Below are 17972 nucleotides of genomic sequence, written 5' to 3'. Positions count from 1 at the left end.
ATAGTATTTACAATAATAATTAAAACAAAATTAATATTAATACATACAAATGATAATACAATATGGTTAAAACAGAATCGTCTTGTAATAATTGGATTTTCAATTGGCCCCAAAAATAATAACATATGCATGGCCATGAGAGGATGACATGGGCCATGTTTGGTTGAAATTAGCCTGGTGGAATTTGAGATGTTGAAAATGTCTGAGCCAATCAGAGCCAATCAGAGGCCAGGGTGGCCATCTTGGATTTTGAATCAGCCACAAAAATAACAACACTTAGTAAGTCATGAGAGAATCATTTGGACTAAGTTTGAAACCTGCCTGGTGGACCTTGAAAAGAAGCAAAAAAATGTCTCTGTCAATCAAGAGGCCAGGGCAGTTATCTTGATTTTAAATCTGCCCAAAAAATAACAAACTTGGTCAGGGCCATGAGAGGATCATTAGGAATACATATGGTTTAAATTTGCATGGTGGAACTTGAGTAAAAGTTAAAAATGTCTCAGTTATTCAGAGGCCAGGGCGGCCATCTTGAAATTTTTATTGGCCTGAAAAATAACAACACTTGGGCAGGTCTATAAGAGGATCATTTGGACCAAGTTTGGTTGAATCCTGCTTGGTGGAACAGGAGAAAAAAGAAAACAAGAAGAAACAAACAAATGACTTTACACCACAGTGTGGATCTCCAGATAGTGGAGGAATATAACCTAAAACAAGAAGAAGAAGAATAATATAGGACCTGGAGCTTTTTAGCATATTAGTTTAGTCAAGACTATCCCACATAAATGGAACATGTCTATCAGACAGGTAAACTAATTTTGTAGCTTAAGTATCTGACAACATGTAGCACCTATTTTTTTGTTTTAACTGTTCATGTTTTTCACTTTAAAAGCATTTTTTTTTTTTTAAAGAATTATACAAGATGCAAGATGGCTGCCACTGATGCAAGCTTGTAGGTAGATCGTCGCAAGCTTGCAGGAAGCTTGTTGCAAGCTTGCAGGAAGCTTGTTGCAAGCTTGCGGGAAGCTTGTCGCAAGCGTGCGGGTAGCTCGTCGCAAGCTTGCAGGAAGCTCGTCGCAAGCATGCGGGAAGCTCGTAACAAGCTTGCAGCAAGGTTGTAAAAAGGTTCCAAATACTAGCTTAAACAGAACAAGCTTGTGGGAAGCTCGTCGCAAGCAGCTCGTCGCAAGCTTGCGGCAAGGTTGTAAAAAGGTTCCAAATACTAGCTCGAAACGCGGTAGTTACTACCTTGCTGCAAGGTTGTTACCAGCTATTTGTTAAGCTTGCAATTTTTGTTTGGGATATAACCTTGCCAAATAGAACATAATTTGTTAGTAAAAACTTTGGCCAAATACACTAATCATCCAGTTATGTTAATCTTTTGCAAAAGTTATTACTGGTTTTCACTAGCATATCTTACTGGATTTTTTTTCAACTGAGCGTGACAATTTAGACATGAGCGTAGCAGCGTAGCTAATGTCGACTAAGCATAGCAAACTATGCCCAAAGCATAGCAGTTGGCAGCTCTGGGTATTATTACAGAACATTGTGACCCATGTCTGTTTCACCATTACACGAAAATCAACAGACTGCTACATTTATTTCTTCAGTTCTACAACTAATTCCTGATGTGACCTGTTAAGTGTTATGTAACAACCTGCTCACCAGATGGCGCATTCAGTGGGATGGAGCAAAATGGCTGTGCCAGTTATTTGTAATAACTGTCACGTTTACCATTTTATTCATTAAATATACCAATAAACTTGTTGATTTTAAGCAATAATTAAGCTTTAAATTAATATAAATTTTCGAAAAACTCATGAAAACAATTAATACTTCACATCTGAACATTATTTTATGTATTTATAAGTAAAAACATGTGAGAAAAAGTTATAAACCTGTACACCCAAAATGTGGTTTTGTCAAAAATTAATCCAGTAGTCAGGATGTTAATAAAAGAGAAAACTAGATACCTCATGTTTCTGCACCAAAGGATTCAATTCTAACTTTCCTTCAAGAAAATCTTTTGTAAACTCAATTTCATATGGAACCTGAAAAGAAAAAGAAACATCTGTGACCAAACAACAAAAACTATATAGCCATAATTTAACCATATAATGATCATAAATGAGCCTTCCAACCTGCACACCAGTTTGAAGCAAATTAAACTGATGTTAAATAGTATTTTTAACTTTGACTGTATAACCTGGATTCGGCTTCTAAGCACAGCATGTAAAATAATTCCAAATGAGTAAATTCTCAAGTGCGGATAAAATGATAAAATATGTGACCCCTTTATCAGCATTTCACATTAATCTTACAATCTACACTGTTTTGATGATTCAAATTTCATGTTACTGTGGCTTAGGCAAAATTAGTCCATGAGAAACAAAGGATCTAGACTTTAAAGCTGGTAAAGATTATAAATGCAATTCAGATGTTACCGATCAATCTTTTACATGCAATCACACCAAGTTTTACTGAGACATTTGATGAACTTCACAAGCTATATACTGTTGACCTTGTACTTATTCTTAAAATAACGAATGTGGTAAAAGCAGGCTAACTTACCAAGTAACTCTCCATATTGATAGGATCAGGGTTGTCAACAATACCTTCATACATCACTGCAGGGTCTTCATAAACAAAGGATTCTGTTGATAAATTAAATAGTAATGAAATATAATAATAAAGCCCAAAAGTAATGAAGTTTTGAAAGTAAGTTTTGAAATGATTCAATGATGAGAAAATAAAATGGGTTAAAGTAAATTGAGGTACATACTATACATATTTCAAAGGCATCGTGCTCAAGTTTTGATATATTATTTGCCCTGATTGGTCTGGATTGAATTGCATTCCAGCACAATACTATAATGGGAATTACTGACCGTAATATTTTTACAGTATCCAAGTAGCAATATATGCTTTATCCAAAGTTCATTTAGCAACATGGTGGGTTCTTAAAGTATGCACGATAATCAGGCAAAACATATATCTATTTTGGAAATGCTTAAAATGTCTGGGGTATATTCACATACTATATTAACTCATATTAATATTAAACTCAGATAAAATTAATATTAATCAAATATTAACATTCAAACTTTCAAACTATATTCACTGAGTATTATTCACTAAAGTGTTCACTAAAATGTTGTATTTTCTAATAGTTTTATAAAATGTTTTATTTTTACATCTTGTGTTTATGTTTTTGTTAATACAAATGAAATGTGGACTGGGTGAAATAGAGGCAAGTCAGGTCATTGGTGATTCACTAATCCATTTCTATAATATAATTATTCAACCAAAACGGAATGAACAATTAAGTGTGGTTGCAAAAGTCTGAATGGATGTAGCACTACAAGTGCCTCCAAAAATGCCCATTGGAATTTACTACTTCAGAGTTCCTATTATTTCCATTTTAAAACAATGGATTCTGGAAGAGGTCACGGGTCAATGCTTCATACTTTTGACCAATCCACCCCAAAATAACTCATCCCTGTATGAATTTGCCCTACCTCAACACTGATATATCATGTTTGTTTTTTTTAATGTCTTACTTTTAGAGTTGAATATGGGGGAAAGTATGCACTGCAGATCACTGAACATTTGAACAAAACCAGTTCATTATGTCAACTGACAAAATTTTCATTTTGATACACAGCTTACATTTAAAATAGAGCATGATTCAAAACATGGTGTCAAAAATGTTATACCAATAAGAACTTACTGAATATTTACTTTAAGTACTAAAAACAATAGTCAACTGTCCAACTACATGTACTGGTATGTTATATTCCTACAGCCCATAGTTTTGTTTTATTTATTTTTATTTTGTAAAATACTTCTTTATTTCTTCAGTAATGTATTTTGCCTCCAACATTTCAAGATTTCCTTTTTCTATGTCCCATGACTGCAACTGTATGGCCTATATACAGGTATATTCAGGATGTGTTTCTCTGAGAAAGTTGAGAAATCTCGAAATCATGAGGGCAAAATTAACACTTGAAGAAACAAAGAAGCGCTAGTGTATAATATTCTCGAAAAAAAAGGACTATTATATATGGGCTGTACATAGGAAAACAAAAATAATGAGACAATCGACCATTGTTTTAGTATGTACAGAAAATGTTAAGTATGTAATCAATATTAGGCCTATATATAGCATATTTTGACATTACGTTTTGTATTGATTAGCACAATTTTAAAAGTGTTAAGTCATGTATAAAAAAAAATATTTTTACACTCAACAAACAAATTAAGATACTGATTTTTATTTGTAAAACTTCAGTGTTCTGCACTGCATATTTGATCTGCAATTCATCTTTTAACATTTTAAAATATCTCCTATTAGTTTGTGGACATCCAAAAAAAAGAAGAGAAGATTTACGGACACCAGACAACTGTATAAGAAAAGCTCTGCAGAGGAAATCCTGGTGGAATTAAAAATAATGTGCTAAACATTCAAACTTCGTTATCTCGACCTCTGTAAACTCGAGTACCCAATATGTCTCGAGGTCCAGTGTCGGTCCCGGCAATTTTCCTATGCAGTGTTACGAAATTAAACACTGTTATCTCGAGCATGCTAATCTCGATTACGAGGCTTATCTCGAGCATATTTTGTTATCCCTACATGCACTTTCCTGGGGTTTTTTTCTCGAAGTATATAAAAAAATTACATGTAAAATCACTCCTTTTTAACTTATGTTTTGAGTATTAATTTTATCTGTCATTTCATTCTTCCTTCTTACCTAAATTCCGCCACTTAATTATAAATGAATCGATACTCATAACAGAAAATGTTCCACATTTATAAAACCAGTGCAAAGTTTAGCATTATTAATTAAACAGTAAAATATGCCAGCAGATGAACCACTTGTTGAAGGTCCTGGCCCTTCTGTGGGAACTGTTGAATCTAGCATTAAAAGAACCCACCCAAAAAAAACCAACAAACAAACAATGGCGTCAAACGGAAATAATTTGTTAGGACGATAGAAATGAAATTCGAAGCAATTAGTGCCATTGAGCAAAATATAAAATCAGTCAGAAGTAGCGAACCAATTCTCTATTCTATCAAACACGCTATCTACCTGGATTAAAAGAAATGCTGACAAAATTAAAGAAGCATATCTGCAGTATGCTCAATACTTTATGCATGATCAATAAGGCATGGGAAAATGTAACACTGAAAACAATTAAGAATTGTTTCCGACACGCAGAGTTTGTTATAACTGATGACCAGCCAGAACCAGACAGGGTAGACAACCCAGACGATGACATCCCATTAAGCAGACTGTGTATACCAATTGCCACTTACGCCAGCCTGGACGACCATTTGAACACATGTGAGACTGCAACTGATGATGACAACATTATTGACACAGTAATCTGTGCAAGAACCTTAACACCTGACGACGACGACGACAATGATGCTACTGATAATGACACCATTGCCCAAACGAAATGACCTACTATGGCAGAGACTTTATATGCTCTTGATGTTGTGAGAAACCAATCTAATTAAAATTAGCTCCACTATTACATGTGGATCTAAAGCTCATGTCCACCAATCAAAACCTTACTTGCAGAATCCTGCCAGTGATTTAAAAATAATTTGAAAACATTCCAAATTATCCTGAGGGTATACGACATGTTTCGTGTGAATTACGAATGCCTTAAAACATGTTTTATTTTATAAAATAAATAATTTGTAATGTAAAACTGAAGACTGATTTAGGTTTTTTTAATTTTATAAATAAATAAATAATTTTTAATGTAAAATTGAAAACTGATAACCCACCCCGTACGTATTGGTATGGTTCACTGTACTGCGGCCACTAAAATAGACTCACCCGATATTTTTCGAATTTGTATGCTCCCAAATAACGTTATAAAAGGTGAAGTGTGATTGGTCAATATTTAAATTATTATTTACTGACGAAATGTTACCTAGACATTGGAGACTACGCAGTGTTGTTAGTTTTAAATCACTGGCAGGATTCTGCAAGTAAGGTTTTGATTGGTGGACATGAGCTCCAACTGGCTGTCTTTAGATCCACATGTAATAGTGGAGCTAATTTTAATTAGATTGGTGAGAAACTGGATCAGAACAACAACAAAAACTGACCACCTGCATGTACTATCAGGTTCAGCCCAGATCACAAGTCTTGTTATGACAGAGGACTTTAAAGCCACAGTTGTAAAGCAATCAAAGGCCAAGTCAAGAAGTGATTGGTTTGTACTATTGTTCACTTGTATGTTGGCACATTTTGTTATACTTAGTAACTATGTCAGCATGAAGAAATTCACACACAAAAAAGGGTTATTTTAAAATACAAAAACTACCATACTGTTTAGTGTTGTTAAGTTTGCAAACATATATATATATACATATATGTACCTTTATCAGATGTTTCAGAACCAGCTTCAGGACATGTCAAATGTGGACATACTGAAAAAAATATCTCACATATTGATGGCTGCTAATAAAGAAAAAAAGAAACTAATCCAACGTGCAAGAATAAGAAAGGCCAAGCCATGACGTGATTGCTATGTAGAATGAATGAATGAATGTTTAATGACACCCCAGCAAATACATCGGCTATTGGGCGTCAAACTATGGCAATGCAAATAAATAAAGTGATGATCAACATCAATATAAAAATTCAAGATTTAAATAAAAACAGTGTAAAGAACTGTGCAAAAATACAAATATCACAGATAGATACAGACTTTTACTCAAAATTTCAATTGTATCAATTGTGCTGTATTGGCCATTCTCAAAGAGAATGTTACACCCCTGCACCATGGTGAGGTTACAGCACGGGCAGGGGTGATTGCTGTATAGAGTACGTTTAGCAGTGTAACAATATGCATATGCACATGCACTGGCGTAGGAAACTTTTTAGATATTTTGCTTTATATTTGCTTTATAATAGTGTAAAAGTGTGTAAATATAAAAGTGTGTCCCCGTCCCCCAATATTTTGGCACCTTCCTACGCTCGTGACATGTATTTCTAATGTGATTTCACATTAAAAATTTGATTTGTTAACTATCTGTCTGATTATATTCTGTTCTTGATTTTACATAATATTACATGTTTATTTATTTTCATTCATAAATAACTGAGTGATCTAATACTGGGATTTCCATGAAGAGGAATAGAATTTTAGATAATTATTAACATATATATACATGTAGTATTATATTTTATGTAATTTGATTTTGAAATATCAGTTTTGGAATAATATTTACTAAAATTAATGTATTACCTAAATAAACACATAAACACTGCGACAACATTGGTGTCTTGTCTTGTGATTATAGTTGTTACTCTGATAATATGGAATGATAAAATTGTTCTGATTACTGGTTAACATTTTTGAAGACATTTTATTTAAGGTTATATGGCATTGGACATATAGTTAAGAACCACACAGATATTGAGAGAGGAAACCGGCTGTCGCCACTTCATGGGCTACTCTTTCCGATTAGCAGCAAGGGATCTTTTATATGCACCATCCCATAGACAGGATAGCACATACCAGTCGTGGTGCACTGACTGGAGTGAGAGTTAACATTTTTGAAGTCATTTGTAAGAAGGTAAACTGTATAATAATTTGATTAGAACTACACATGGGGAGAAGATGAAATTGTTACAAGAGTGATAGTAATATTATTTTTTATTAATAAATATAGATCTGTCAAATGCACAATGTGGACTAATAAATAATATGGTACAAACTTCCGAAATGTTACAAAGCTATATTTTTCACACATGGGTAATAACTAAATGATGCAAATCTCACCTTTTGAGTGATCAATATAAAATATGTGTTCCTTAAAGCCAACAATGAGGTCTGCAGCACTGGTCAGGAAGCAGGCTGAACTTAACGACTCCTCAAGCATGATTTCTGTTACAAGCATGTCACACTCCCAGATTTTTATTGCCCCATCAGCACTAAAAGAAAATTAAATAACAGATATTAAGTTAAATATTATTATATGTAATGTTCTATAAGAAACAATTTGAATATGCATAAATAAATTTTAACACTTCTATAGATGGACAACTTTATCATAGATCTATCAGAAACATCCCACCGAATCAGTAGGATATCTGATTAAAACTGAGAATTTCTACACTGTACAAAATTTTAATTTAAAGTTAAAAGATGTCTCAATGGTCTCTCACAAGCACCAACTCATTTGGTAGTTCCATGTCATAAAAAATAATATAAACTATTTAGCATTTCATTTGCTTTCATGCTATTGAAATAATGCCAATAAAAGCATTTTAAAACAACAGATATCTGCACTTCCCCTTTCACTCTTTACCATTGCAACTATGAAAAACACTGTGCCATGTGTAGAGATACATTATTATATTTTCCATTATTATATTTTTTTGATTCAGTCATAAAATTATGTGATGATTTAACAAGTAAAGAAATAGGCCTCAAACAATGAGACTCAAATTCCTTGAAATTATGTTTTGTGGTAGCATAAGTTGATTTGGTTATGATTAATCATTGCTGCCAAATGGTGACATCAAGACGTCAATGTTATTCATTATAGCGTTGCATGGTAATTCATCGGTTCCCTTTTAACACCAAAAGACTAGACGTATGGTGGACGTTACATCAGTCTGACAATCATCAAGTTATTGTTGCAGTACTACTCACTACAGGTTTATAGTAGTGCTGCTTACTATGCAGTCACAAAATTTCATGACTTTCCCTTTGTTTTAATTGAACAATTATAATACTCCTGTAGGAAAAGTTGAGGACAACGGCAAGTTTGAACATATTTAATATTGTAAATAATAACCAGAACATATTTAAGATTGATAAAATAGGATGCCAAAGGCCAAGAAGAAGGGAAGCACCATGCGGAAAGAGCCGGTTGGGGACGAGAAAGTAAGGGAAGTCGAGGAAATCAACACAACAGACTGAGGATTTTTACACTGACAATGAGGGGCCCATTTTGGGCAACGGTGAGCAGAATGTGAGCCAAGCTAGCATGGCAGCATCTTCATAAATCAAGGCTAATATTCGTTCCTCGTATTCAGCCTTGATACATGTAGTCAAGATTACTGATATCCACTACTAGCGCACTCTATTGGAAGAAAATTTGTAACACCGATTATGTCCCTTACACGATGATATCGCTGACCAATCACAGCATCGGTAACATGTGACAATCTTGAAAGTAATATCAAAAATTAACCGCCGGACGCTGACGCTGCCATCTTTGTTTACAATAACAAGGGAATCTATAAGGAGTGTTGCGATTCGTTGCAATCAGATCTCATCGCATCCAATGAAATTTAAGCATTTTGTGGCACGATTTCTTGACGACATGCATCAAGGCTGAATACGAGGAACGAATATTAGCCTTGATTTATGAAGATGGCATGGCAGGAACACGCTCTACAAGTAAACCTATTGGCCTCAGACCACAATTAATTTCGCTATATGTTTCTATATAGCCTTAGTGGCTATAACATTTTTATTAATATCAGCAGGCCTGTGAAGTTTTGTCTGTATCGTTGCCTGCCTGAGGGACACATACCCTGAAAAGGACAACCCCTGTTGTCCAGCTCTTTCTCCCAGCATATTGGTTTAAACAGACACACCCTCTAAACCAGGCCGGAGTACACCCATTTTACACAAAAAGCACTACTTTTGCATGGGCCGGAATTACCACAAACAAGTCTTCAATGTCAACAAGTTACACATGTTTACAAACTACATGCTATTCCCTGTCACTTCAGTCAAACAGTTGCCACTTCATAGCTGTCTGCCATGAAATAATCACAATCAAACAGCAGACTACTTGCATGGTCAAATTTCCGGATTTTGGACAACCAAATGGGAAGATAACTGTAATGTGAGGCCTACTGGTAAGGAGAAACATGCTGGTAGTACACAAATAAATTTGGCAGCATTAGTAGGAATCCAACGTTCCCAAAATTCTAATTGCATCGTTGGTGATATTATTTTAAATGATTCACCAAATATTGCTAGCAATGTACATAGTAACATTAATTTGGCAATACTATTAAAAAAAAAAAATCAAACCGAGAGTTCGCAAGAGCAGGGTCTAGTAATGTTGACGTCCCAAATTGTGTTAAACCTAATGACAAGAATACAATATGCATGTAAAACAAATCCATTCTAGTAAACAAAAGTGAAGCACCCTCCAGTAAACAGGAAAGGGTGCAATGTTTCTAACTGCGTTCAGGCGCATGCATTTGCAAAACGTATTATACTGCACATATGTCTGGTTCATCATTTTTCATTTTTAGGGCCACCACATGAAAAAATATCTGTTTAACTATAAGTGAACATTCAGTTTATCAAGCGTTCTTAATCCGATCCGCGTTTTACCAACACCCATTGCTAACACTTGATGTCAATACTGATAGGCATTACATTCATACTTGACAAGCAAATGACAACAAATCGGATGTTAATTGAAACAAATTGAACGGAGTTGGAAGCTTAACACAGTTAGGGACGTTGATGATACAGTTAATGAGCTTGGCATTCTGTAAGCTAACAAATCACTATAAAAATATTACTGGCACAGTGGAGTGGACACGTGCGTTCACTGTATTTATGAGCATATATGTGGAAGCCTTTTTGTATAGGTACTGGAAGCTTTAATTTTATATGTATATGGTACATGGCTGCGATTCAAACACATGGGATGGCTGGCTTATGATGAACAATATCACATGAGGTAGTCAAGGTATCCAAATAATGATTGGGCTGAAATAAATGTCCAATTGTGGGTCCTGCACATGGTGAGTTAAACAATGTAGCCAACAACACACACACATAGTTGTTGAAGCAGATCAGTCTAACAAGGTAGAATTGAAAGGGATGTGTTGGCACTATAACACAAAAACTTGTAAATATGGTGAAAAAGGCAGGTTCAAGCATATACATGTATATGCGAAATGTCAGGGTCCACACCCATCATAGGTTTGTTTTCGTCCCAACCCCACCATCAAAAGTGCCAAACACAGGTTAATGTGAGAAGTTGAATATGAATAACACATTATTACAGCTAGGAAACACTCCAGTTAATTGTGAAGGTGTTATACTCAGTGTTAGTTGATGATCCCAAGTGGTGGCTGAGGAATTGGTGAATGGTTTTTGCAATGGATTTCCATTGCATTATATTGGTGATCATGTAAAACTGGAATCGAGTAATCTTAGGTCCGTATTCTAGTTGCCAGACATAGTATAAGAGAATAGACAAAGTGATAGAATTAGGCAGGGTACCGGGCCCATTTATGTCACCACCATTTTAAAAGTTAAGAATTAGTCCTATTGGTTTGGTACCAAAGAAGCTAACTGGAGACTACCGGCTTATACATCATTCATCATGCCTGGTGGATAGTTCAGTCATTGACAACATGAATGATTAGGAAGCACCTGTCAAATATTCCAATTTTGACGAAGCTGTTAAAATGATCCAAAGGCAAGGTAAAGGTTCATTTAAGGCTAAAGTAGATATCAAAAGTGCATTCTGATTACCGGTATGTCTTGTACAACCAGATGATTCTCATTTACTGGGTTTTAAATTTCGGAATAAATTCTATTTTGATAAATGCTTGCTTATGGGTTGCAAGGTGATTTGTGCAATTTTACAGAAGCTTTCCATTTTTATTCAATAGGTAGTAGAGACGAGATTTCCAGGGGCACAACTGGTGCATTACATTGATAAGTTTCTTCTCGTAGGCACAGATTCAGAACATTGCTGACATGCTTTCAATACACTGCTCCAAGTTTGTTCAGATTTTTTTTCCCGGACCCACTCTTTCAAGACTGGCGCTACAACTATGCAAGGGGTCAACCTGGAGGATATTCAACGCTGGGGGGGTGGACATCTAGTTCATATCTTAAGTACATTAGAATTCCGTTACTGTTTTGAGGTTGTATTTATATTCATGTACACTGGGTGGTTTTTCAGATATCTGGATAGTTGGTTCATCGATCATCTACAAAAATATTTGCTAAAGACCAAAATAATGTGGTCAACCCTTCTTCCATGGTGCATATGGCGAGGGGCTGAATCATGGTCTGGGATTGAGCATAAAAGAAAGCGGGTTAATCATTATGGTTTGAAATGGGTGTGTGAAAACAGGAGATTTGGGATTAAACATGAGTTCATTAGTGTGGAAAAAGGCTTATTATATTCAGGGATGATGAGGACCATCTGTTGGACATGAAAAACTACATCCTTTTAAACACATTCCAAGAGGATTTGCAAGCATCCTTTAAAGGGAACATTAAGGTGTTTTATGGTTTTTGAAATGTGTGCTGTGACTCGTTCATAAAGGCATACACAGTATGCACAAGTATGTTGTCAGTGGGTTGAAAGATGTCCTCATATAAATGAGTCCTGCAGCGGAGTGGCGGTAACTGGGCAGATTCTCAATGTTGGGGACCCTCGTTCGAGAATGCTAACCTAAAGGTATTTGGGTAAGTGCACGCCACCATGTGTTGGGGTACACTCATATGGTATGGGTATAATATGTTCACACTGGGGACCCTCGTGAACAGACAAGGTTTTCATACTCATGCGGGGTGCACCAGGTGGGCCCTTTCCTTTGGAGACCCTAGGAAGGACAGTACGAACTTCGGCTGGAGTAGGCGCATTAATCGGCGTCCGGTCACCATGGGTCTGTTATATGATTTGTTTTATTATAAAATGTTAATAAAGGCTACAGCCAGTTTTTATCCACTAATATTGTCCTTTCCATATCAATTATTTAGACATACATATTGGGGTTATAAAATATTTAATAATCCATTCTTTATTTTGTGGCATGAAGAGACAAAGAGTAGTTAGTGGTTAGTGGAGAGATTGCATGTATAGTGACCTTACACATTCCCACTGAACCTTTAACTTCACTCTCAGTGGAAGCCAGTACCAGGGTTTGAGGATATGGTAAGGGGACTCACGGAGTCTAGGTAGACAGCTGGTTCAGACACAGTACAAAAAGTTAAAGACAAACGAAGTTTGTCAGATCAGAATCTATCTGACAGACCTTATGGTGATGGGGTTAATTTTGTTGATGATGGTGAGACTCCATCTTGTAGTAGAGAAGTCTTTGATGCAACGGGTCAGAGTTATGGTGATGATATAGGCCAACCTGTTGTAAATTATGGGTATTATGATCATCATGATGATGTTGATTTTCCTATGGAGGCATTTTTTTGTAATAATGATACCAGTATGCAAGTACCAGATGATAAGTTTGAGTTTGAGTTGCCTAAAGGTTATGCCGATGATGATTTTGGTCCCAGTGTTCCAGTTTCAATAGCTAATGTTGTTAACATGGTTTGTTGCAAGAAAACTGACATTTCTGATGTGTCTGGAAAATATAAGATTCCAGAGAATTGTAACCATTTGATTCTCCCTTGGGTAAATAATCATATTTAGAAGAATGTTGGGTTGCCAAACATTGTTAAATCACAAGCCAAGGCTGTTCAGTCAATTCAAAGGTTATTTGGTGTTGGGTTTGTCTCATTATTACAGTTGATTTTAAAATTGAAGGATAGAGAAATGTTTTTTGTGAACTTTCGCCCAAAAGGAGGCATTTTTCAAGTCCATGGTTGCCTCAGTCACTTGGTAGTTTGTGTAACTCAGATAATCCAATTATGGATAAGCTTTTTGGGGAGGACGCTGTCTCCAAGATAAGAGAATTGAATGATTTTAGCAAGGCTGTTGGAGCCAGTAGATACAATGTCATTTGGGGACACAAAGGGAGATCTGTTTTTTTAGACTGCGGTCAAGTGACCAGAAGACCATGGTACAGGAGGCCGAGTTACAACACCAGAAGTGAACAATGGTTCAGTGCGAGAAGAGTAAAAAAAAGGTAAATGGTGAACTTGATTTTGTGGCAGGATGTTTAGCCACTTTTATCGATGAATGGAAAAAATTGACTTCAGACATTTGGATTATCCAGTTTTTGTAGAATTGAGGTTAACAGCCTTCCTTTTCAAAAAGTTTTGCCAAGAGCTATCAATTTTTTCGGATGAAGAGAAGTTACTTATAGATCAGGAGGTTGAAACTTTACTTTTGAAAAAAGCAATTTCTGAAGTTTCTCATAATCAGGGTGAATTTATTTCAAATATTTTCTTAGTGGAAAAGAAAAATGGGAAATTTTGTCCTGTTATTAATTTGAAAAAATTGAACATATTTGTTGAGTATCATCATTTTAAACAAGAAACTTTGAGGTTGGTGTTGGATTCAATTAGAAGAAATTGTTTTCTCACATCAGTCGATCTTCAGGATGCTTTTTCAGTATTCCGATACATCAGGATTACAAGAAATATTTGAGATTGTTCTGGAGAGGACTTCTGTATGAATTTAATGCTCTTCCATTTGGCCTTTCTTCAGCACCTCGGGTCTTTACAAAGGTCATGTTTCCTCTCTTAGAAGTTTTATTACATTGATGACTCATTGATATGTGGTCAGGATGTTCTAGATACTACAGCCTCTACCAGTCGTATGGTGAACTGGGTTTTGAAGTAAATTACCAGAAATCAGTTTTGAAACCAAGTCAATAAAAAAGATTCTTGGGTTATGTCATTAATTCAGTGGCATTTAAGGATTCTTTGTCAGGTGGAAAAGTTCAAAAGGTTTTGGAGACTTGTAACTATTTTTTTAAATACAGAACTAGTCTTATTGGACTTCTTTTATCGGCTACTGTAGCAGTTCACATGGGACTCCTTTTTTATTGGTATCTGGATAAAAATAAAGTTTTAGCACTTCAGTCCAGTAAGTCTTTTGATTCTTTAATGATTTTGAGCAAAGAAGCTAGAGAAGAAATTTTATAGTGGAAATCCAATGTGGAGAAAGAGAATGGAAGTCATATTAGACTGAACAGTGTTGACATTGTCTTACAAACAGATGCCAGATTACTTGGTTGGGGGGCTGTGTGTTCCCTGGATGATAGGTCAACTAGTGGATAGTGGAGTACATCTAACCAGGATATGCACATTAATTCAGAAAAAGCTGCCAGTATGATGGTCAGCTCATGGAGAAAATCAACAAATAAGCAATACAATGATGCCTGAAAAAGATGGGTATTTTGGTGTCCTCAACAGCAGATTAATCCTTTTAGTCCATCTACCCAAAATTTTATAAATTATGTATCAGGATTGAGTGCTTCTGGTTGTTCCTATGGTGTTGTCAACACTCACAGGTCAGCAGTTAGTCAGACTTTGTCTAGTTATGGACTTTGAGTTTAAAGATTGTCAGCTTATTTCTAGAGCTATGAAGGCTGTTTATATTGAGAAAACCCTAAGAGCTTGTTATACTTTCACATGGGATGTAGCAAAATTAATGGATTTCATACAACATATGTGGCCTCTATATTGTCTCAGTTTGAAGCTTTTAACAATCCGATTGGTTTGTCTTTTGGCATTAGTTACAGCCTAGCGGGTTCAGGCTTTGGTGTCAACGTCAGTAGATGACATGTATTTTAAAGATGGGGTCATGCTTTTACCAATTCAGAATGTCTTGAAGACATCTCGTGCAGGGAAATCTCTGCCTATTATTAAATTGCATATGTATCAGGATAAAAGGCTGTGTTTTAATGAATCTTGTTTTGATATTTAAATCAGGTTAAAGATAAGAGGAAGTCTCAAAGTCTTTTAGTTTCTTTTCAAACTTTCAAAAGTGTATCTACATCAACTGTCTCTTGGTGGATCTGTCAGGGTTTGCATTTGGCAGGAATACATTCAGTTAGAGGGACCTCAGTGTCAGCAGCTCACCATGCTGGTGTTTCTAGGAATGTAATTAGGACTACTGCTAATTGGTCTAGGGTTGATACATTTAGAAAGTTTTATTTCAGAGATGTGGTACCTGATAATTTTGTTGATCTGGTTTTATCGAAATAATTTTCTTTTTGTAGGTTTTCCCTTGAGGGGCTGGAGAGAGAGAAATCAATGTTATAGTTTACAGATATTCAGTTTCATGTGTTATTAAACTGTTTTCAATTTGTATTTGGGTTGTTTTTTTAAGCTTTTGTTTTGTTTGTCGTGAACTTTGAAATATGCAGATTCAATCTGTGAAGACACATTGTCTTCGTGCGGAAAATACCCCCCCCCCCCTCCTTCATCCAAGCATATGCAGAATGTGATGGATGAGGATTATTTGAGTAACAAAGCCGAGTGCCTTCAAGGGTTAAATTTCCCAACCCTATTGATTTAACCCACCCTGTAATGGAGTTTTTCTCACTCCAAACAATTCAATTAGCTTTGGTATAAGGGGATGAGGTTTGGTAGTGCATTGGTTATACATGCAGTACTATGATCACGTGGTATGTGGTGTATGTTGCACGTTTTTTCTATGCTTTAAATGTTACTTGTGCGGTAGTAAGTAGAAGGTAAATGCAGATTCAACCCTTGAAGCCACTCGGCTTCATTACTCAAATAATCTTTCTCATCCATCACATTCTACGAATGCTTGGATGAGTGGGGGGATTTATTGTAGTATTTTATTTGCTTCCATGCATATATATGTAATAAAAGATACTACACGTACAAGGGAATAGGGTAGTCAATATGTACAAGGGAATAGGGTAGTCAAGACACCAAGTTATTACATTTCGTACAGTAAAATGCATACATACTGCAGGTATATTGATGTATGTGCGCTATGCTGGTATAATAAGCCAGCTTACTATACGAGTGTGAGGTAAACGTGCCAAGCTCAGATTAACCATTATACACTGTTGGACTTAAAAAAAACCTTGTCACCCAAATCTTGCCAAAATGGAAGCTGACAGGAAACTTTTAATGTTGATAATATATGTAATAGAATATTCAATATGCCAAATCACAACAATAAAAACACTCTCATTTTAGAGTTGCCAAACACTGAAAATAAGAAACCTTGAAATGTTTTTAGTCCTGAAACCCAAAAATTTTGGAACACGGAAATTTCTGCAAACTGAAAATAGGTTATGCATTTTTTTTTATTGCATTACTCTTTTCTTCTAAAGGTTATGACATTTTTTTTTGGTACAGGCCCCTACATCTACTTCTGTTATGACGTTAACACAACAGGCAAACTCAGGGTCTTTTGAAAATATTCTGCAGGTATTAATTCAAAAATTCAGATTGATACTCTCTTCTTTTTTTGGGGGGGAGGGGTGGGTGGGTGGGTAGGTGTGGGGGTACTCTTTCCCATGTTAAACTCTAATGTTACTGGACTATCTAGTGACCATGGTGCATAGAAAATGGAAGGACATTTAATTAACTGGTGAAGGATATATGCAGCATTCAGCTTGTCAACATCTGTCAGCTTGAGAACTGAGTAAGTTAATTTAAAAGAACTCCTAACCTGCATGAGCAAAAGAGCCCCATTACCGAGCAGGAGTCGACGGTTATGACTGGTCCGTTGTGTTCTGGTCGGTGATCTCTGTCAACAACAGCGTTGTACTCTGGCATCACTGAAACACATAGTCACTATTATTATATGTGATAATCACTATCATCATAATTATGTTAATTATGTCAGTTTATATACTTCGTGACATAAACAAGAGTATCATCAATCAATCCTGCACATGAGATGCCTAAATGCATGTCGTCATTAGAGAGGAAATTGTTAAATGGATGTAATATTATTATTAAACAATGTATGTCATCGTATTGAGAATTTAATTATTTAATAAATTAAGTCATCCCCTTGCAACCCCATTGTTCTTGATGGTGCATGCGTCAGTCGATGAATACCACCACTGGTATAAATAAATCTTACAAAACAAATAACAATCATCATTTAGATTTACTTACAATCTAGAGTTGCAAACATGTTAATGGTAAAATTGCTGTGGACAGGAGAAGGCCATGTGCATGGGACTTAGATGAAAACAGCAGGTGGCTTTTAACTTCGTCATGTGTTTATAGCTGGGTATTCCAAAAATATTGTTCGATATTGG

The 17972-nt window shown here is 35.6% G+C and overlaps 1 protein-coding gene across 3 annotated transcripts in view; it reads right to left on the bottom strand.

The window, feature by feature from the left end:
• Nucleotides 1–17972, bottom strand: part of LOC121368244 — a 174830-nt gene that overhangs the window by 67189 nt on the left and 89669 nt on the right. For all 3 annotated transcript variants that reach the window (XM_041492886.1, XM_041492888.1, XM_041492887.1), the window contains 5 exons: nt 17372–17480; nt 7807–7958; nt 6398–6448; nt 2569–2651; nt 1971–2048 (listed from right to left, as the gene is read on the bottom strand). In XM_041492886.1, the coding sequence (XP_041348820.1) occupies nt 1971–2048; nt 2569–2651; nt 6398–6448; nt 7807–7958; nt 17372–17480 (473 nt within the window). The remainder of the gene's footprint in view (nt 1–1970; nt 2049–2568; nt 2652–6397; nt 6449–7806; nt 7959–17371; nt 17481–17972) is intronic.

This window comes from Gigantopelta aegis, chromosome 3 (genome assembly GCF_016097555.1).
Source record: "Gigantopelta aegis isolate Gae_Host chromosome 3, Gae_host_genome, whole genome shotgun sequence".
NCBI classification, from domain to species: Eukaryota; Metazoa; Mollusca; class Gastropoda; order Neomphalida; family Peltospiridae; genus Gigantopelta; species Gigantopelta aegis.
The sequence above is the reverse complement of the archived record's forward strand: the minus strand, read 5'-3'. Positions and strand labels throughout refer to the sequence as shown.